Raw genomic sequence first — 21,791 nt, 5'->3', positions numbered from 1 at the left:
GGATCCCTGCCTTTTTTGAGAATCACTGTAATAATTGCTGTTGAAAAGAATTCTGTGAGGGTATGGGTCTCAATCGTCTGGTCTACCACCTCCGTAAAAAGAGGTATTAATAAATTGTTAAATTCCTTGTAGAATATGGGAACCCATCCTCCCCAGAGACTTGTTAGTTTGTGATAAACTCAATGGCTTTCCTATTTCTTCCTCTGAAGGGGAAATCTAACCCTTCCTGTTTTTCTAGGTTTAAATTTGATAGTTCCAATTTTGACAGGAACTTGTTTATTTTATCTGCCCACACCCCGCCAATTCTGTTTTATAAAATTTCCTAAAAGTCTCATTAATTTCTTTTGACTTGTTTGAGATCCTGTCATTTCCAGTTTGTATTGCATTGATCATCCTTGAGGCCTGTTGTGCCTTCAACTGCCAGGAGAGGACTTTATGGGCCTGCTCCCCCAATTCGTAATATTTTTGTTTTGACATCATTATGGCCTTTTCTACATTATATGTTTGAAGTGTATTTCAGTTTTTTGTTTGTTGGAGTCCTATATTGTTCTTCAGAGCCTTTGAAAGTCCTTCTCTAAACAAGTAATCTCCTGTTCCAATTCTTTCACCTTCCTCATGTATTCCTTTTTGACTGCTTTTGGGTATCCAGTTATTTGACCTCTCAGATACACCTTGAGGGTGTCCCAGAGGAGAAGTTTGTCTGGAATAGAGGTTCAATTGGTCTCACAGAACATGTCTATCTATGTTCTAACAAAGTTACAGAACTCTGGCTTCTTTAACAACAACATATTAAGGTGCCATTTATACACTGTCTCTTGCTTATCTGGCATTTCTATGATTAATATCAAAGGTGAATGGTCTGACAGAAGCCTCACTGTGTACTCTGTCTCCATGGTCCTACTCTCAATGTGGGGTGAGGCCAGAAATAAATCTGTCCTAAGTAGGAATCATGTCTCGAGTAGAAGGAGTAATCCCTTTCTCTGGGTGTTTCACCTCCATACATTTATCAAATTCAGCTCCTTCATAAAATCAATGGTAGCCCTTGCTGTCTTTTTTGTTGTTGTTGACTTGTCCAGGACAGAATCCAGACAAAAGTTAAGTTCCACATACCCCCCCCCCCCCCACCCCACCAAAATATTTTCTCTTCCCTCTACCAGTTTCATGAAGGTATCTTGTATGAACTTTTCATCATCAAGATTGGGGACATATTCAGGGTCCAGGACTCTGAATATATCTGAAAATGCACTATTACAAATCTCCTTGCTCTGTCTGTCACCACGGATTCCACTCTCACCGAAATGCTATTTCCTCTCAAGATTGCCACAACCCTTGCCCTAGAACCAAACGAGGCTATTACCTGACCCACCCATCCCCTTTTTAACTTTTGATATTCCCGCTCTGTTAAATGTGTTGCCCGGACGGAATATGGCTAGATCTGGCCCCATTTTCATTATGTGTCTCAAGACTCTTTCCTCTTCACTTCCCATTCAGACCATTTATGTTAAAACTTATATTTTTTATATTATTGGCCATTGCCCCAGAGATTCTTCCAAAATGCATGATTCCCAATACCCTGACCATCCATGTCCAATGTCCATCCAATCCTTTTCATTCAGCCAGAAACTCCAGTCCACCAAGTCCACGACAAATCCAAGAAAGAAAAAAGTCATAAAAGACAAAAAGGACAAAAGACAAAATGAACAGCAATAAATACAAAAACAAACTATCAAATTCATATATATCCCTGTCTATATCTTACTTCTTTTAATCATCCCTACACCCCTACCACTGGTGACTTCACCCTCCACATAGTCACCATCCCCCTCCACACCACTCCACCCTCAGCCCTGACTTCCCCCCACCCGGACAATTTTTTTACAAATTCTCCCATCAATGTATTTATGAAACAAACAGTTAAACCCGAACCCGCAATTATTATTATATATAGCTATTACTTACAGTACATTCTTACATACAACAAAGCATTGACAATTACCCATTTGGCACTTAATTATGACATACCCTTAACTGTTTTACGAACTGTTGGGCCTCTTTGACCTCTGACAGGAACTTTCTCTCATCCCCTGGTATTACAATTTTTAGAGTTGCCGGGTATCTGAGGACACATTCATACCCTTTCTGGTTAGCCATTCTTTTCATTGGCTCAAATTTCTTACTTTGTTTTAGAAGGTCACACTTATATTCCACCCCTCCAGCTCCATCAGCCTCGTTTTTGCCCCGACAGCTGCCGCACTTAAAATTTTCTCTCGGTCCTGGTGACGCAGGAGCTTCACCAATACCAAGCGTGGCCTTTCAATGGGGCCTGGGCAGGACTGATGTGCCCTCTCTACCTCAACTGATTTTCCCAGTTCCTCCCTTCCTAAAACCTTTGGTAGGCAGCATTGAAAAAACGTTACGGGATCCCAACCTTCCTTGCCAGTATACTGTTGCTTTAACAAGTTGGTCATATTGTCTCTGCACCTATGCCTCCAGGCTTTCCTCTCTCCTTAGAAGGATCGAATTTGGATACATGCTGTCCTCAGCCTGTCAATTTCCAGGGCCTGCAGGGCTTGCAGCCTGATTTGCTCTCTTAAAGTGACCGTCCCTCTCAAATGAAAATGAACTTAAAATGGGAGCACGTAATATCCATGGCTATAACGCTTGTTGTTTATGGAAAACTACCAACATATTTAAGAATCTACCCTCCCCAATCTCACACACTTCTCCCACAAGCTTGAAAACAGGATCATCCAGATCTAGATGCCCCACTGCATCTGTTCCCAAGACTAAGTCTTCCAGTCCAGATCATATGAAATGTCCACCTTCTTCCACAAACATGGTGGCTTCCCCTCATCCACCATCAACTCAGCCTTTACCTGTATCTCCTCCATGTCCCGCTCATCTGCTCTGGCCCTCTCTGACCCCAGACGTACAAACACTGGATCCCCTTGTCCTGACCTACCACCCACCTGCATCAGCATCCAACACATTATCCTCTGTAATTTCTGGCACCTACAACATGATTCCATCACCAGACACATTTTTCTCTCTCCTCCCCTTTCTGCCCTCCGTTGGGACCACTCCCTATGTGACTCCCTCGTCCACTCATCCTTCTCCACATATTGCCCCCCTGCCACCTTCCCATGTGGCTGCAGGAAGTGCTATACCTATGCCCACCATTTCAAGTGAAGCCACATTTCACTTGTGTTTACTAGGGAGTGATCTACTTACTGGATCTGATGCTCCCATTGTGGCCTTCTCTACATCAGGGAGACTGCACACAGGCTAGATCACGTCACTGAGCACCTTTGCTCTGTCTGCATTAGTGATAGGGATCTCCCAGTGGCCAACCATTTCAATTCTGTGCCCCACTCCCATGCTCACACGTGTACTTGGCCTCATCTACTATCACGTTTTTCTGACTAGCCACTCTCCAACCTGATGGCATTAACATCGACCTTTGGTTTCTGCTAGCCTACTCGCCATTCTCCCTCCCTTCCTTTTCCCTTTGTCATTCCTCCAGCTCTCCACACCCTTCTCGCTATATTCACAGAGCCATTCCTCCTTCCCCTGCTTGCTGGTGTGCCCTGTCTCCCATATCCACCTATTGTCTCCAGCCTTGGGGTCTGTGCTACGAGGTCTATCCCTCCCCCTGACCATTTTGTTCAAGTGCCTGCTGATATTTTTCCAAATCTTGATGAAGTGATCAAGCCTGAGACGTTGGTTATATATCTTTGTGATATAAAGTACACTGTTTCATCTGTTAGGTTTCTCCACCATTGTGTATTTATTTTAATCCAGATTCAATGACAACTGTATTTTTTTTTAATTGAGAGTTACAGCAGAGTAAAAATTTAGAGTTACAGCCCTTCTGGCCCAGGAGCCCATGCAGCCCAAACACCAATTAATGTACAAATGTTTTTGGAGGGTGGGAGAAAACTGAAGCACCTGGAGGAAACCCATGCAGACATGGGGAAAACGTACAAACTTGTTGCAGACAGCTCCGGATTTGAGCCTGGAATGCTGCTGCTATAATAGCATTGTACTAACTACTAACACTAACCATGCCACCTTTTCCTGCTGTTATCAGACACATACATATGTATATAATGTGTGTTACAGTAAGAAAGAATTTCAGTGCATTGTACTCAATGTATAGAACTTAGAACAATACAGTACAGGCCCTTTGGCCCTTGATATGCTGATTATTAAAAAAAGTACTAAACCCTTCCTACCCCATAACCCTCTATTTCTCTTTCATCCATATATCCTTTAAATGCCCCCAATGTTTTAGCTTCCACCACCATCCCCGACAGTCCATTCCAGGCACCCACAATTCTCTGCGTAAAAATACTTAACCCTGATGTCTCCCTTAAACTTCCCTCCATTTGTCCTGTGGTGGTGTTTGCTGATCCTGCCCTGGGAAACAGGTGCTGGCTGATTATGAAAACAAACTTTAATTCACTCTTAAATGGACCTTGTGAATAAAAGATGATGCCCTTGCGCATTTTAACCTTTTTTATCTCTAGATGCTATACTTTGCCTTTTATTCAATTATTACACCATATGCTGTACTAAATATTGGTTTACTTGCCAATGCACACAAAACAAAACTTTCTGTTGTATCTCAGTACAAATGATGATACATATTCAAATTGATCCAATTGATATTTCCTCATTATTTTCATATTTAATATGTTTGCTGCTCACAAATTGTGGAATTATTTCCAGGATTTTATTGGTGCTTTGCACCTAAGAGAACATTTTTGGAATGCATGGCTTTATATTTGACATTAACATTCAGTATTATTTGTGAGATTGTACTGTTTTGTCGATGATCAGCAGGTAAATAGCATGCTGACAAATTGATCGACATCCCAAAAGGTCAGGCCATTTATGACTCTAGCTTTGGACACTGCTCAATCAAGGGAACTATAGGATTGGAAATGTATTTTGAATATTAGCTGTGAAGCAAATTTGTGTGTTGGAAGTTGATTCTAATTGGGCCAGCAAATTCAAATTTTCTGTGTATATACCATGTGCATTGCTTACATCTCAGTAGCCAGTCAATTCATTACTTGCCAGTGAGAAGTGTGTAAAATTTTTAGTAACATTTTTTTTAGCTGATTATAACTTATCAATTACTGGATTTAAACACAGTGCTGACAACTTGTACAAATCATGAAAGAACTACACAGGCCATTTTACCTTCCAGCACAGGGTCAGTTCTCACCAAGGCACGCTTCTTCAAGTATATATCCAAATTCTTTCTACAATGAGATGGGGATCTCTGCTTCTGCTTCCCTTTTAAGCAGTAAGTTCCAGACTTTCAACCTGCTGAGTGGAAAAAAAAGATTTCCGAATCTCCCTTTTGAATCCGTGCTCCTCCTGATAATGAAAGAACAGAGGCAATCTGACCAGGTTTTGTATAATGATGTACAATCTACTTGAATATTATACCGGTTCTTCCTGAGTAAGGTGCTGAATTAATGCGCTACTTTTAATCGTGGATTTACTGAGAACTATTTTTGTTGAACCTTTGTTAATGTGTGTCTATAGCCACTTGAAGGATAACTGCGTTTGGTTGTTACTCAAAACTGCTGTTCAACTACAAGGTCTTCTGGGATCAGACTTGCTACTGTAGTCCAGATCTTCTGTATTCTCCAATTAATAAAAATCAATTTGTGCAAACATTCTTTCCATTCAGCTACTGGTTCTTGTGATTCTCCTATCTTGAATTTGAATTATTGTGCCCTGATATGTTTTGTACATGGGAATTTGAAACCAGAGTAATTTGCAAGCTTATTTTTGAAAAAAAGCTATTTTGTTCTACTTTTAGGTTCAAGAAAATTCTCCAGGTCACAGAGCGGGATTGGAGCCATTCTTTGATTTTGTTGTTTCCATTGGCAATACTCGATTGGTAAGAATTCCTTTGTAAAGTCGGTGTTAAAATTGTGTCACTGAACTTAAACTGCTTTTCTCAATTTTTTTAAGCCAATATATTTTGTTGAAAGGTGTTGAAGGAGCTGTGCTAAATTAATTGTATTAGGTATTTGTGAAACTTAGAAATCTACAGCACAGTACAGGCCCTTCAACCCACAGTGTTGTGCCAATATAATAGCCTACACTAACACTGAGTATTTCCCTACCATGTAACCCTTTATTTTTATCAGTTCCATGTACCTATCTAATAATCTCTTAAAATATCCTATTGTACCTGTCACCACCCCCATTGCTGGCAGCGCATTCCATGCACTTACCACTCTCTGTGAAGAAGGTACTTCTTACATCCCTCCGTACTTACTCTCAAGCACCTTAAAACTGTGCGCCCTGGTGTTACCCATTTCAGCCATGGAGAAAGCATCTGGCCATCCACACGATCAATACCTCTCATCATCTTGTACACCTCTATCGGGTCTCCGCTTATCCTCTGTTGCACCAAGGAGAAAAAACGGTTCACTCAACCTAACCTCATAAGGGATGCTGTCCAATCCAGGCAACATCCTTGTAAATCTCTCTGCTCTCACTATAGCATCTACTTCTTTCCTATAATGAGGTGACCAGAACTGAACACAATATTCCATGTGAGGTCTAACCAAGATCTTATATAGCTGTAACATTACACTGTTAATGAATGCCAGCACACTATATGGCTTCTTAGCACTGTCAACCTGTGCAGGAACTTTGAGTGTTGAATGGACATTGTTAGGTCTGCTTTGTTCATGAATGAGTGAGACAAACACCAGGCTGAGTCGAAATCGGGGTTCTTTGTTCTTTATTACCGGATTGTAACACTTGCGACTAAACATTGTTAGTCGGAGAATGCATTCTGCCGTTATCAGCAAAATGGTGATTTTTTATACCCTTGGATACATGCTTAGAACATCATCATATCATTACTTGTCCAATGACTAAAACTGTTGCTATCCTTTCCCTGCTAGCTTCCTGCCTCTCAATCCATCAATGTCTCTCTTATCTTGTAAGTACAAGGATGCATTCTGTTACTCCTTAGTACTGGGTGACTCCTTCTCCGGTCCCATCTCATGATGTTTTACCTAACAGGAGTACAAGGACACCTCCCCTTCTTGTTACTGCCCTGTACAGGGTAACTCCCTACACATTCCCATCTCATGATGTTTTACCTTACAACATGGAACCCTAGATCTCTCAGTTTGTCCACCTTGCTCAGACTTCTCCCATTAACATTGTATTCTGTCTTCAAATTTGACCTTTTGAATGAACCACCTTGTACTTTTTTGGGTTAAACTACATCTGCCACTTCTCAGACCAGCTCTACATCCTGTCAGTGTCCGTTTGAAACCTCTGGACTCTCCACAGCGCCATCCATTTTCGTGCCAACCACAAGCTTACTAACAGCCCTTATACTTCCTCATCCAGGTCATTAATAAAAATCACAAAGAGGAGGGGGGTCCCAGAACAGATCCCTGTGGGACACCACTGGTCACCGATCTCCATGCAAAATACGAACCATCTGCAAACACCCTCTGTCTTCTCTAGGCAAGCCAATTCTGTATCCACAAAGCATTCACAAGGAGGATTCCATGCCTTCTTACTTTCTGAATGAGCCTTTTATGGGAAACCTTATGGAATGAACTTTACTGAAATCCATATACAAACATTTTTCCATCACCTGCTTGACACAAGTCAAGAGCATTGAATTCTTTTTACTTATTCAAATGAATATTTAAGTTCAACATTATTCAGGACAAAGCAGCTTGCTTGACTGGCACCCTACCTTGAACATTTATTCTTCTGATGAGCAATTCAGTGGGGTACAGAGCTCTACCTTCATCAATGTTCTTTGTTACATCCTCAAATAATTCAATGAAATATAGACTTTATGTATGAGATAAATATTGATTCCATTATGGTTTTCATATTTCCATGTTAGAAATAGTCTGAGAATTTTAAATATCATTCTTGGAATCTAGGTGTTTCTGACATTTACTAGTTGCTCAAGAGGACATTATTTTGAGTCACCTCCATGAATTGCTCTTGTCTTTCTGTGGGTACTCCAAGAGCATTATCATTCAGAAAGTTCCGGGATAAAAATAAAGACCCACCAAAATGAAAGAGTATCAAGGCAGGATGAAAGACTTGGAGAAAAACCTGACGGTGGTAGTATTTTCAAATGCCTTGCCTTAACACTTGGTGGTAGAGATTGCAGTTTTGGAAGGAGTGGTGAATGAAAACTGGGGCAATATGTGGTACTTTGCACCCCATGGCATTGCTGGTAGGAAGAATAAATATTCAAGATAGGGTGCCAGTCAAGCAAGCTGCTTTGTCCTAGATAAGATTGAGCTTAAATGTTCATTTGGATAAGTAAAAGGAATTCCATGTACTTGCCTTGTGTCATGCAGGTGGTTGAAAAATATTTTGAATATTAAGAGTGAGTCACTTGTTTCAGATCCCTGCTCTTGACACCACAGTATTGATGTGACTGATCTCCTCCAGGACTCCATCTGCATCTCACGCTGTCTAAGAAAAGCAGCCAACATGTTGAAGGATCCATCACACCCTGGACTCACTCACTTCTCTCTCTTCCCATTGGGAAAAGGGCTCAAGAGAGCAAGAAAGTCTAATTTTAGGCATTTTGCTTTATTTTAGTATAAAACCAATGGATTTTTAAACTAAATCACACAATTAAATTAAAAGAATTTAGGCATCTCATCAAGTTTTTTTTAGATTGTACAGTACCTGGAAATTATTAAATAGTGAATATATTTCAAGATTCAAATAAAATTAGAATACTATAAATCCTTTGTGCATTGATCTTTTTTATCCCAAGTAGCTTTTATTGATCTTCAAAAGCAATACATTTTGAAATATACTTTGGTGGTGAGGGTGGGGATAGGTGTGGAATGAAGAACCACTCTTGCCCCTGCATGGAAGAGGCTAGCTTGACCCTATTCAGAAGCAAAGTTAAACTTTATCTCAAATGCTAAAAATATCATGACAGTTAATTTAAAACAAAATGGAAATTGTCCAAATTAGTTCCTCACAGCCATTCCTGCCTACAAAAATCTTCTTCCCTGCAACCTCGTGTGGAGTGTTTTGGCAGATTTCCCACCATATCTGCTGGGGAAGTGCCCCTTGCCTGGCTCTCTGAAAAGTCCAGTGTCAGTATATAATCAGTCAAACTTTTCTGAGTAGCTGAAGGATTTCATCTGGGAATCCCAATGCAACAGTATGTACGTAGCTAACTAACAAAGCTTATCTGCAAAACCTTGATCATTTCTTTCTATGAATAGCATATCTTTAAATGAAGAGAAAGGACTAAAGGATCTGTAAAGAGTTAAATTTAAGACTCATGGACTTTTCAAGAGATTAATCATCCCTTTCATTCACTCAGAATAGCTATTTGGGCCACGGCAATCTATTTTAGACCTTCATATCCATCAGTGCCTCTTGAGACTGCATTTCCTCAATTTTGCCAATTGAGGTCATTTGAGAAATGTCAGATATGCATTGAAGATCCATAATCCACCTTTTCTCAGAAATCTTTGGTTTGATAACATCACTGTTATCTTGAAATTGTTAGTTTGTGTAATATTAGTCTGGTAGCAGCAAATGTTCTGTGTAATATTAGACTGGCAGTAGAAGAGGTTCTGTGTAATATTAGTCTGGCAGCAGCAGATGTTCTGTGTAATATTAGTCTGGCAGCAGCAGATGTTCTGTGTAATATTAGACTGGCAGTAGAAGAGGTTCTGTGTAATATTAGTCTGGCAGCAGCAGATGTTCTGTGTAATATTAGACTGGCAGTAGAAGAGGTTCTGTGTAATATTAGTCTGGCAGTAGCAGATGTTCTGTGTAATATTAGTCTGGCAGTTGCAGATGTTCTGTGTAATATTAGTCTGGCAGCAGCAGAAGTTCTGTGTAATATTAGTCTGGCAGTAGCAGATATTCTGTGTAATATTAGTCTGGCAGTTGCAGATGTTCTGCGTAATATTAGTCTGGCAGTTGCAGATGTTCTGAGTAATATTAGTCTGGCAGTTGCAGATGTTCTGTGTAATATTAGTCTGGCAGTTGCAGATGTTCTGTGTAATATTAGTCTGGCAGCAGCAGATGTTCCATGTAATATTAGTCTGGCAGTAGCAGATGTTCTGTGTAATATTAGTCTGGCAGCAGCAGATGTTCTGTGGAATATTAGTCTGGCAGCAGCAGATGTTCTGTGTAATATTAGACTGGCAGTAGAAGAGGTTCTGTGTAATATTAGTCTGGCAGCAGCAGATGTTCTGTGTAATATTAGACTGGCAGTAGAAGAGGTTCTGTGTAATATTAGTCTGGCAGTAGCAGATGTTCTGTGTAATATTAGTCTGGCAGTTGCAGATGTTCTGTGTAATATTAGTCTGGCAGCACCAGAAGTTCTGTGTAATATTAGTCTGGCAGTAGCAGATATTTTGTGTAATATTAGTCTGGCAGTAGCAGATGTTCTGTGTAATATTAGTCTGGCAGCAGCAGATGTTCTGTGTAATATTAGTCTGGCAGTAGCAGATGTTCTGTGTAATATTAGACTGGCAGTAGAAGAGGTTCTGTGTAATATTAGTCTGGCAGCAGCAGATGTTCTGTGTAATATTAGTCTGGCAGCAGCAGATGTTCTGTGTAATATTAGACTGGCAGTAGAAGAGGTTCTGTGTAATATTAGTCTGGCAGCAGCAGATGTTCTGTGTAATATTAGACTGGCAGTAGAAGAGGTTCTGTGTAATATTAGTCTGGCAGTAGCAGATGTTCTGTGTAATATTAGTCTGGCAGTAGCAGATGTTCTGTGTAATATTAGTCTGGCAGTTGCAGATGTTCTGTGTAATATTAGTCTGGCAGCACCAGAAGTTCTGTGTAATATTAGTCTGGCAGTAGCAGATATTCTGTGTAATATTAGTCTGGCAGTAGCAGATGTTCTGTGTAATATTAGTCTGGCAGCAGCAGATGTTCTGTGTAATATTAGTCTGGCAGTAGCAGATGTTCTGTGTGATATTAGTCTGGCAGCACCAGATGTTCTGTGTGATATTAGTCTGGCAGCAGCAGATGTTCTGTGTAATATTAGTCTGGCAGTTGCAGATGTTCTGTGTAATATTAGTCTGGCAGCAGCAGATGTTCTGTGTAATATTAGTCTGGCAGTAGCAGATGTTCTGTGTAATATTAGTCTGGCAGCAGCAGATGTTCTGTGTAATATTAGTCTGGCAGCAGCAGATGTTCTGTGTAATATTAGTCTGGCAGCAGCAGATGTTCTGTGTAATATTAGTCTGACAGCAGCAGATGTTCTGTGTAATATTAGTCTGGCAGTTGCAGATGTTCTGTGTAATATTAGTCTGGCAGCAGCAGATGTTCTGTGTAATATTAGTCTGGCAGCAGCAGATGTTCGGTGTAATATTAGTTTGGCAGCTGCAGATGTTCTGTGTAATATTAGTTTGGCAGCAGCAGATGTTCAGTGTAATATTAGTCTGGCAGCAGCAGATGTTCTATGTAATATTAGTCTGGCAGCAACAGATCTGTGTAATATTAGCCTGGCAGTAGCAGATGTTCTGGGTAATATTAGTCTGGCAGTAGCAGATGTTCTGTGTAATATTAGTCTGGCAGCAGCAGATCTGTGTAATATTAGTCTGGCAGTTGCAGATGTTCTGTGTAATATTAGTCTGTGTAATATTAGTCTGGCAGTAGCAGATGTTCTGTGTAATATTAGTCTGGCAGCAGCAGATGTTCTGTGTAATATTAGTCTGGCAGTAGCATATGTTCTGTGTAATATTAGTCTGGCAGTTGCAGATGTTCTGTGTAATAGTCTGGCAGTAGCAGATGTTCTGTGTAATATTAGTCTGGCAGCAGCAAATGTTCTGTGTCATATTAGTCTGGCAGTTGCAGTTGTTCTCTGTGATATTAGTCTGGCAGTAGCAGATGTTCTGTGTAATATTAGTCTGGCAGCAGCAGATGTTCTGTGTAATATTAGTCTGGCAGCAGCAGATGTTCTGTGTAATATTAGTCTGGCAGTTGCAGTTCTGTGTAATATTAGTCTGGCAGTAGCAGATGTTCTGTGTAATATTAGTCTGGCAGCAGCAGATGTTCTGTGTAATATTAGACTGGCAGTAGAAGACGTTCTGTGTAATATTAGTCTGGCAGTAGAAGAGGTTCTGTGTAATATTAGTCTGGCAGTAGCAGATGTTCTGTGTAATATTAGTCTGGCAGTAGCAGATGTTCTGTGTAATATTAGTCTGGCAGTTGCAGATGTTCTGTGTAATATTAGTCTGGCAGCAGCAGATGATCTGTGTAATATTAGTCTGGCAGCAGCAGATGATCTGTGTAATATTAGTCTGGAAGCAGCAGATGTTCAGTGTAATATTATACTGGCAGTTGCAGATGTTCTGTGTAATATTAGTCTGGCAGTAGCAGATGTTCTGTGTAATATTAGTCTGGCAGCAGCAGATGATCTGTGTAATAGTAGTCTGGCAGTAGCAGATGTTCTGTGTAATATTAGACTGGCAGTTGCAGATGTTTTGTGTCATATTAGTCTGGCAGTAGCAGGTGTTCTGTGTAATATTAGTCTGGCAGCAGCAGATGTTCTGTGGAATATTAGTCTGTCAGCAGCAGATGTTCTGTGTAATATTAGTCTGGCAGTAGCATATGTTCTGTGTAATATTAGTCTGGCAGCAGCAGATGTTCTGTGTAATATTAGTCTGGCAGTAGCAGATGTTCTGTGTAATATTAGTTTGGCAGCAGCAGATGTTCTTTGCAATATTAGTCTGGCACCAGCAGATGTTCAGTGTAATATTAGTCTGGCAGCAGCAGATCTGTGTAATATTAGCCTGGCAGTAGCAGATGTTCTGGGTAATATTAGTCTGGCAGTAGCAGATGTTCTGTGTAATATTAGTCTGGCAGCAGCAGATCTGTGTAATATTAGTCCGGCAGTTGCAGATGTTCTGTGTAATATTAGTCTGTGTAATATTAGTCTGGCAGTAGCAGATGTTCTGTGTAATATTAGTCTGGCAGCAGCAGATGTTCTGTGTAATATTAGTCTGGCAGTAGCATATGTTCTGTGTAATATTAGTCTGGCAGTAGCATATGTTCTGTGTAATATTAGTCTGGCAGTAGCAGATGTTCTGTGTAAGATTAGTCTGGCAGCAGCAAATGTTCTGTGTCATATTAGTCTGGCAGTTGCAGTTGTTCTCTGTGATATTAGTCTGGCAGTAGCAGATGTTCTGTGTAATATTAGTCTGGCAGCAGCAGATGTTCTGTGTAATATTTGTCTGGCAGCAGCAGATGTTCTGTGTAATATTAGTCTGGAAGCAGCAGATGTTCTGTGTAATATTAGTCTGGCAGCAGCAGATGTTCTGTGTAATATTAGTCTGGCAGTTGCAGATGTTCTGTGTAATATTAGTCTGGCAGCAGCAGATGTTCTGTGTAATATTAGTCTGGCAGCAGCAGATGTTCCGTGTAATATTAGTTTGGCAGCTGCAGATGTTCTGTGTAATATTAGTTTGGCAGCAGCAGATGTTCTTTGCAATATTAGTCTGGGAGCAGCAGATCTGTGTAATATTAGCCTGGCAGTAGCAGATGTTCTGGGTAATATTAGTCTGGCAGTAGCAGATGTTCTGTGTAATATTAGTCTGGCAGCAGCAGATCTGTGTAATATTAGTCTGGCAGTTGCAGATGTTCTGTGTAATATTAGTCTGTGTAATATTAGTCTGGCAGTAGCAGATGTTCTGTGTAATATTAGTCTGGCAGCAGCAGATGTTCTGTGTAATATTAGTCTGGCAGTAGCATATGTTCTGAGTAATATTAGTCTGGCAGTTGCAGATGTTCTGTGTAATATTAGTCTGGCAGTTGCAGATGTTCTGTGTAATAGTCTGGCAGTAGCATATGTTCTGTGTAATATTAGTCTGGCATTAGCAGATGTTCTGTGTAATAATAGTCTGGCAGCAGCAGATGTTCTGTGTAATATTAGTCTGGCAGTAGCAGATGTTCTGTGTAATATTAGTCTGGCAGTAGCAGATATTCTGTGTAATATTAGTCTGGCAGTTGCAGATGTTCTGTGTAATATTAGACTGGCAGTTGCAGATATTCTGTGTAATATTAGACTGGCAGTAGCAGATGTTCTGTGTAATATTAGTCTGGCAGCAGCAGATGTTCTGTGTATTATTAGTCTGGCAGTAGCAGATGTTCTGTGTAATATTAGTCTGGCAGTAGCAGATGTTCTGTGTAATATTAGTCTGGCCGTTGCAGATGTTCTGTGTAATATTAGTCTGGCAGCAGCAGATGTTCTGTGTAATATTAGACTGGCAGTTGCAGATGTTCTGTGTAATATTAGTCTGGCAGTAGCAAATGTTCTGTGTAATATTAGTCTGGCAGCAGCAGATGTTCTGTGTAATATTAGTCTGGCAGTTGCAGATGTTCTGTGTAATATTAGTCTGGCAGTAGCAGATGTTCTGTGTAATATTAGTCTGGCAGCAGCAGATGATCTGTGTAATAGTCTGGCAGTAGCAGATGTTCTGTGTAATATTAGACTGGCAGTTGCAGATGTTTTGTGTAATATTAGTCTGGCAGCAGCAGATGTTCTGTGGAATATTAGTCTGGCAATAGCAGATGTTCTGTGTAATATTAGTCCGGCAGTTGCAGATGTTCTGTGTAATATTAGTCTGGCAGCAGCAGATGTTCTGTGTAATATTAGTCTGGCAGCAGCAGATGTTCTGTGTAATATTAGTCTGGCAGTAGCAGATGTTCTGTGTAATATTAGTCTGGCAGCAGCAGATGTTCTGTGTAATATTAGTCTGGCAGTAGCAGATGTTCTGTGTAATATTTATCTGGCAGTAGCAGATGTTCTGTGTAATATTAGTCTGGCAGTTGCAGTTGTTCTCTGTGATATTAGTCTGGCAGTAGCAGATGTTCTGTGTAATATTAGTCTGGCAGCAGCAGATGTTCTGTGTAATATTAGTCTGGCAGCAGCAGATGTTCTGTGTAATATTAGTCTGGCAGTTGCAGTTCTGTGTAATATTAGTCTGGCAGTAGCAGATGTTCTGTGTAATATTAGTCTGGCAGCAGCAGATGTTCTGTGTAATATTAGTCTTGCAGCAGCAGATATTCTGTGTAATATTAGTCTGGCAGCAGCAGATGTTCTGTGTAATATTAGTCTGGCAGCAGCAGATGTTCTGTGTAATATTAGTCTGGAAGCAGCAGATGTTCTGTGTAATATTAGTCTGGCAGTAGCAGATGTTCTGTGTAATATTAGTCTGGCAGCAGCAGATGTTCTGTGTCATATTAGTCTGGCAGTTGCAGTTGTTCTGTGTAATATTAGTCTGGCAGCAGCAGATGTTCTGTGTAATATTAGTCTGGCAGTAGTAGATGTTCTGTGTAATATTAGTCTGGCAGCAGCAGATGTTCTGTGTAATATTTGTCTGGCAGTTGCAGATGTTCTGTGTAATAGTCTGGCAGTAGCAGATGTTCTGTGTAATATTAGTCTGGCAGCAGCAAATGTTCTGTGTCATATTAGTCTGGCAGTTGCAGTTGTTCTGTGTGATATTAGTCTGGCAGTAGCAGATGTTCTGTGTAATATTAGTCTGGCAGCAGCAGATGTTCTGTGTAATATTAGTCTGGCAGCAGCAGATGTTCTGTGTAATATTAGTCTGGCAGTTGCAGTTCTGTGTAATATTAGTCTGGCAGTAGCAGATGTTCTGTGTAATATTAGTCTGGCAGCAGCAGATGTTCTGTGTAATATTAGTCTGGCAGCAGCAGATATTCTGTGTAATATTAGTCTGGCAGCAGCAGATGTTCTGAGTAATATTAGTCTGGCAGCAGCAGATGTTCTGTGTAATATTAGTCTGGAAGCAGCAGATGTTCTGTGTAATATTAGTCTTGCAGTAGCTGATGTTCTGTGTAATATTAGTCTGGCAGCAGCAGATGTTCTGTGTAATATTAGTCTGTCAGTTGCAGATGTTCTGTGTATTATTAGTCTGGCAGTAGCAGATGTTCTGTGTAATATTAGTCTGGCAGTTGCAGATGTTCTGTGTAATATTTGTCTGGCAGCAGCAGATGTTCTGTGTAATATTTGTCTGGCAGCAGCAGATGTTCTGTGTCATATTAGTCTGGCCATAGCAGATGTTCTGTGTAATATTAGTCTGGCAGTTGCAGTTGTTCTGTGTCATATAGTCTGGCAGTAGCAGATGTTCTGTGTAATATTACACTGGCAGTTGCAGATGTTCTGTGTAATATTAGTCTGGCAGTTGCAGATGTTCTGTGTAATATTTGTCTGGCAGCAGCAGATGTTCTGTGTAATATTAGTCTGGCAGTAGTACATGTTCTGTGTAATATTAGTCTGGCAGCAGCAGATGATCTGTGTAATATTAGTCTGGCAGTTGCAGATGTTCTGTGTAATATTAGGCTGGCAGTAGCAGATGTTCTGTGTAATATTAGTCTGGCAGTTGCAGATGTTCTGTGTAATATTAGTCTGGCAGTTGCAGATGTTCTGTGTAATATTAGTCTGGCATCAGCAGATGTTCTGTGTAATATTAGTCTGGCAGTAGCAGATGTTCTGTGTAATATTAGTCTGGCAGTTGCAGATGTTCTGTGTAATATTAGTCTGGCAGCAGCAGATGTTCTGTGTAATATTAGTCTGGCAGTTGCAGTTGTTCTGTGTAATATTTGTCTGGCAGCAGCAGATGTTCTGTGTCGTATTAGTCTGGCCATAGCAGATGTTCTGTGTAATATTAGTCTGGCAGTTGCAGTTGTCCTGTGTCATATAGTCTGGCAGTAGCAGATGTTCTGTGTAATATTACACTGGCAGTTGCAGATGTTCTGTGTAATATTAGTCTGGCAGTAGCAGATGTTCTGTGTAATATTACACTGGCAGTTGCAGATGTTCTGTGTAATATTAGTCTGGCAGTTGCAGATGTTCTGTGTAATGTTTGTCTGGCAGCAGCAGATGTTCTGTGTAATATTAGTCTGGCAGTAGTACATGTTCTGTGTAATATTAGTCTGGCAGCAGCAGATGTTCTGTGTAATATTAGTCTGGCAGTTGCAGATGTTCTGTGTAATATTAGTCTGGCAGTAGCAGATGTTCTGTGTAATATTAGTCTGGCAGTTGCAGATGTTCTGTGTAATATTAGTCTGGCAGTTGCAGATGTTCTGTGTAATATTAGTCTGGCAGCAGCAGATGTTCTGTGTAATATTAGTCTGGCAATAGCAGATGTTCTGTGTTATATTAGTCTGGCAGTTGCAGATGTTCTGTGTAATATTAGTCTGGCAGCAGCAGATGTTCTGTGTAATATTAGTCTGGCAGTTGCAGTTGTTCTGTGTAATATTAGTCTGGCAGCAGCAGATGATCTGTGTAATATTAGTCTGGAAGCAGCAGATGTTCAGTGTAATATTAGACTGGCAGTTGCAGATGTTCTGTGTAATATTAGTCTGGCAGTAGCAGATGTTCTGTGTAATATTAGTCTGGCAGCAGCAGATGATCTGTGTAATAGTAGTCTGGCAGTAGCAGATGTTCTGTGTAATATTAGACTGGCAGTTGCAGATGTTTTGTGTAATATTAGTCTGGCAGTAGCAGGTGTTCTGTGTAATATTAGTCTGGCAGCAGCAGATGTTCTGTGGAATATTAGTCTGTCAGCAGCAGATGTTCTGTGTAATATTAATCTGGCAGTAGCATATGTTCTGTGTAATATTAGTTTGGCAGCAGCAGATGTTCTTTGCAATATTAGTCTGGCAGCAGCAGATGTTCAGTGTAATATTAGTCTGGCAGCAGCAGATGTTCTATGTAATATTAGTCTGGCAGCAGCAGATCTGTGTAATATTAGCCTGGCAGTAGCAGATGTTCTGGGTAATATTAGTCTGGCAGTAGCAGATGTTCTGTGTAATATTAGTCTGTGTAATATTAGTCTGGCAGTAGCAGATGTTCTGTGTAATATTAGTCTGGCAGCAGCAGATGTTCTGTGTAATATTAGTCTGGCAGTAGCATATGTTCTGTGTAATATTAGTCTGGCAGTTGCAGATGTTCTGTGTAATATTAGTCTGGCAGTAGCAGGTGTTCTGTGTAAGATTAGTCTGGCAGCAGCAAATGTTCTGTGTCATATTCGTCTGGCAGTTGCAGTTGTTCTGTGTGATATTAGTCTGGCAGTAGCAGATGTTCTGTGTAATATTAGTCTGGCAGCAGCAGATGTTCTGTGTTATATTAGTCTGGCAGCAGCAGATGTTCTGTGTAATATTAGTCTGGCAGTTGCAGTTCTGTGTAATATTAGTCTGGCAGTAGCAGATGGTCTGTGTAATATTAGTCTGGCAGCAGCAGATGTTCTGTGTAATATTAGTCTGGCAGCAGCAGATATTCTGTGTAATATTAGTCTGGCAGCAGCAGATGTTCTGTGTAATATTAGTCTGGCAGCAGCAGATGTTCTGTGTAATATTAGTCTGGAAGCAGCAGATGTTCTGTGTAATATTAGTCTGGCAGTAGCAGATGTTCTGTGTAATATTAGTCTGGCAGCAGCAGATGTTCTGTGTAATATTAGTCTGTCAGTTGCAGATGTTCTGTGTATTATTAGTCTGGCAGTAGCAGAAGTTCTGTGTAATATTAGTCTGGCAGTTGCAGATGTTCTGTGTAATATTTGTCTGGCAGCAGCAGATGTTCTGTGTAATATTTGTCTGGCAGCAGCAGATGTTCTGTGTCATATTAGTCTGGCCATAGCAGATGTTTTGTGTAATATTAGTCTGGCAGTTGCAGTTGTTCTGTGTCATATAGTCTGGCAGTAGCAGATGTTCTGTGTAATATTACACTGGCAGTTGCAGATGTTCTGTGTAATATTAGTCTGGCAGTTGCAGATGTTCTGTGTAATATTTGTCTGGCAGCAGCAGATGTTCTGTGTAATATTAGTCTCGCAGTAGTACATGTTCTGTGTAATATTAGTCTGGCAGCAGCAGATGTTCTGTGTAATATTAGTCTGGCAGTTGCAGATGTTCTGTGTAATATTAGTCTGGCAGTAGCAGATGTTCTGTGTAATATTAGTCTGGCAGTTGCAGATGTTCTGTGTAATATTAGTCTGGCAGTTGCAGATGTTCTGTGTAATATTAGTCTGGCAGCACCAGATGTTCTGTGTAATATTAGTCTGGCAGTAGCAGATGTTCTGTGTAATATTAGTCTGGCAGTTGCAGATGTTCTGTGTAATATTAGTCTGGCAGCAGCAGATGTTCTGTGTAATATTAGTCTGGCAGTTGCAGTTGTTCTGTGTAATATTAGTCTGGCAGCAGCAGATGATCTGTGTAATATTAGTCTGGAAGCAGCAGATGTTCTGTGTAATATTAGACTGGCAGTTGCAGATGTTCTGTGTAATATTAGTCTGGCAGTAGCAGATGTTCTGTGTAATATTAGTCTGGCAGCAGCAGATGTTCTGTGTAATATTAGACTGGCAGTTGCAGATGTTTTGTGTAATATTAGTCTGGCAGTAGCAGGTGTTCTGTGTAATATTAGTATGGCAGCAGAAGATGTTCTGTGGAATATTAGTCTGTCAGCAGCAGATGTTCTGTGTAATATTAGTCTGGCAGTAGCATATGTTCTGTGTAATATTAGTCTGGCAGCAGCAGATGTTCTGTGTAATATTAGTCTGGCAGTAGCATATGTTCTGTGTAATATTAGTCCGGCAGTTGCAGATGTTCTGTGTAATATTAGTCTGGCAGCAGCAGATGTTCTGTGTAATATTAGTCTGGCAGCAGCAGATATTCTGTGCAATATTAGTCCGGCAGTAGCAGATGTTCTGTGTAATATTAGTCTGGCAGTAGCAGATGTTCTGTGTAATAATAGTCTGGCAGCAGCAGATGTTCTGTGTAATATTAGTCTGGCAGTAGCAGATGTTCTGTGTAATATTAGTCTGGCAGTTGCAGATGTTCTGTGTAATATTAGACTGGCAGTTGCAGATGTTCTGTGTAATATTTGACTGGCAGTAGCAGATGTTCTGTGTAATATTAGTCTGGCAGCAGCAGATGTTCTGTGTAATATTAGTCTGTCAGTAGCAGATGTTCTGTGTAATATTAGTCTGGCAGTAGCAGATGTTCTGTGTAATATTAGTATGGCAGCAGCAGATGTTCTGTATAATATAAGACTGGCAGTAGAAGAGGTTCTGTGTAATATTAGTCTGGCAGCAGCAGATGTTCTGTGTAATATTAGACTGGCAGTAGAAGAGGTTCTGTGTAATATTAGTCTGGCAGCAGCAGATGTTCTGTGTAATATTAGACTGGCAGTAGAAGACGTTCTGTGTAATATTAGTCTGGCAGTAGAAGAGGTTGTGTGTAATATTAGTCTGGCAGTAGCAGATGTTCTGTGTAATATTAGACTGGCAGTAGCAGATGTTCTGTGTAATATTAGTCTGGCAGCAGCAGAAGTTCTGTGTAATATTAGTCTGGCAGTAGCAGATATTCTGTGTAATATTAGTCTGGCAGTAGCAGATGTTCTGTGTAATATTAGTCTGGCAGCAGCAGATGTTCTGTGTAATATTAGTCTGGCAGTAGCAGATGTTCTGTGTGATATTAGTCTGGCAGCACCAGATGTTCTGTGTAATATTAGTTTGGCAGCAGCAGATGTTCTGTGTAATATTAGTCTGGCAGTTGCAGATGTTCTGTGTAATATTAGTCTGGCAGCAGCAGATGTTCTGTGTAATATTAGTCTGGCAGTAGCAGATGTTCTGTGTAATATTAGTCTGGCAGCAGCAGATGTTCTGTGGAATATTAGTCTAGCAGTAGCAGATGTTCTGTGTAATATTAGTCTGGCAGCAGCAGATGTTCTGTGTAATATTTGTCTGGCAGCAGCAGATGTTCTGTGTAATATTAGTCTGGAAGCAGCAGATGTTCTGTGTAATATTAGTCTGGCAGCAGCAGATGTTCTGTGTAATATTAGTCTGGCAGTTGCAGATGTTCTGTGTAATATTAGTCTGGCAGCAGCAGATGTTCTGTGTAATATTAGTCTGGCAGCAGCAGATGTTCCGTGTAATATTAGTTTGGCAGCTGCAGATGTTCTGTGTAATATTAGTTTGGCAGCAGCAGATGTTCTTTGCAATATTAGTCTGGGAGCAGCAGATCTGTGTAATATTAGCCTGGCAGTAGCAGATGTTCTGGGTAATATTAGTCTGGCAGTAGCAGATGTTCTGTGTAATATTAGTCTGGCAGCAGCAGATCTGTGTAATATTAGTCTGGCAGTTGCAGATGTTCTGTGTAATATTAGTCTGTGTAATATTAGTCTGGCAGTAGCAGATGTTCTGTGTAATATTAGTCTGGCAGCAGCAGATGTTCTGTGTAATATTAGTCTGGCAGTAGCATATGTTCTGAGTAATATTCGTCTGGCAGTTGCAGATGTTCTGTGTAATATTAGTCTGGCAGTTGCAGATGTTCTGTGTAATAGTCTGGCAGTAGCATATGTTCTGTGTAATATTAGTCTGGCGTTAGCAGATGTTCTGTGTAATAATAGTCTGGCAGCAGCAGATGTTCTGTGTAATATTAGTCTGGCAGTAGCAGATGTTCTGTGTAATATTAGTCTGGCAGTAGCAGATATTCTGTGTAATATTAGTCTGGCAGTTGCAGATGTTCTGTGTAATATTAGACTGGCAGTTGCAGATATTCTGTGTAATATTAGACTGGCAGTAGCAGATGTTCTGTGTAATATTAGTCTGGCAGCAGCAGATGTTCTGTGTATTATTAGTCTGGCAGTAGCAGATGTTCTGTGTAATATTAGTCTGGCAGTAGCAGATGTTCTGTGTAATATTAGTCTGGCCGTTGCAGATGTTCTGTGTAATATTAGTCTGGCAGCAGCAGATGTT

General features: G+C 40.5%; 1 protein-coding gene across 2 annotated transcripts in view; it reads left to right on the top strand.

Moving 5' to 3' along the window:
• gorasp2 (golgi reassembly stacking protein 2) overlaps positions 1–21,791 on the top strand; it is a 68,836-nt gene that overhangs the window by 18,191 nt on the left and 28,854 nt on the right. For both annotated transcript variants that reach the window (XM_069935614.1, XM_069935613.1), the window contains exon 2: positions 5,840–5,920. In XM_069935614.1, the coding sequence (XP_069791715.1) occupies positions 5,840–5,920 (81 nt within the window). The remainder of the gene's footprint in view (positions 1–5,839; positions 5,921–21,791) is intronic.

The sequence above is a fragment of the Narcine bancroftii genome, chromosome 4 (assembly GCF_036971445.1).
Source record: "Narcine bancroftii isolate sNarBan1 chromosome 4, sNarBan1.hap1, whole genome shotgun sequence".
Lineage (NCBI taxonomy): Eukaryota > Metazoa > Chordata > Chondrichthyes > Torpediniformes > Narcinidae > Narcine > Narcine bancroftii.
The sequence above is the reverse complement of the archived record's forward strand: the minus strand, read 5'-3'. Positions and strand labels throughout refer to the sequence as shown.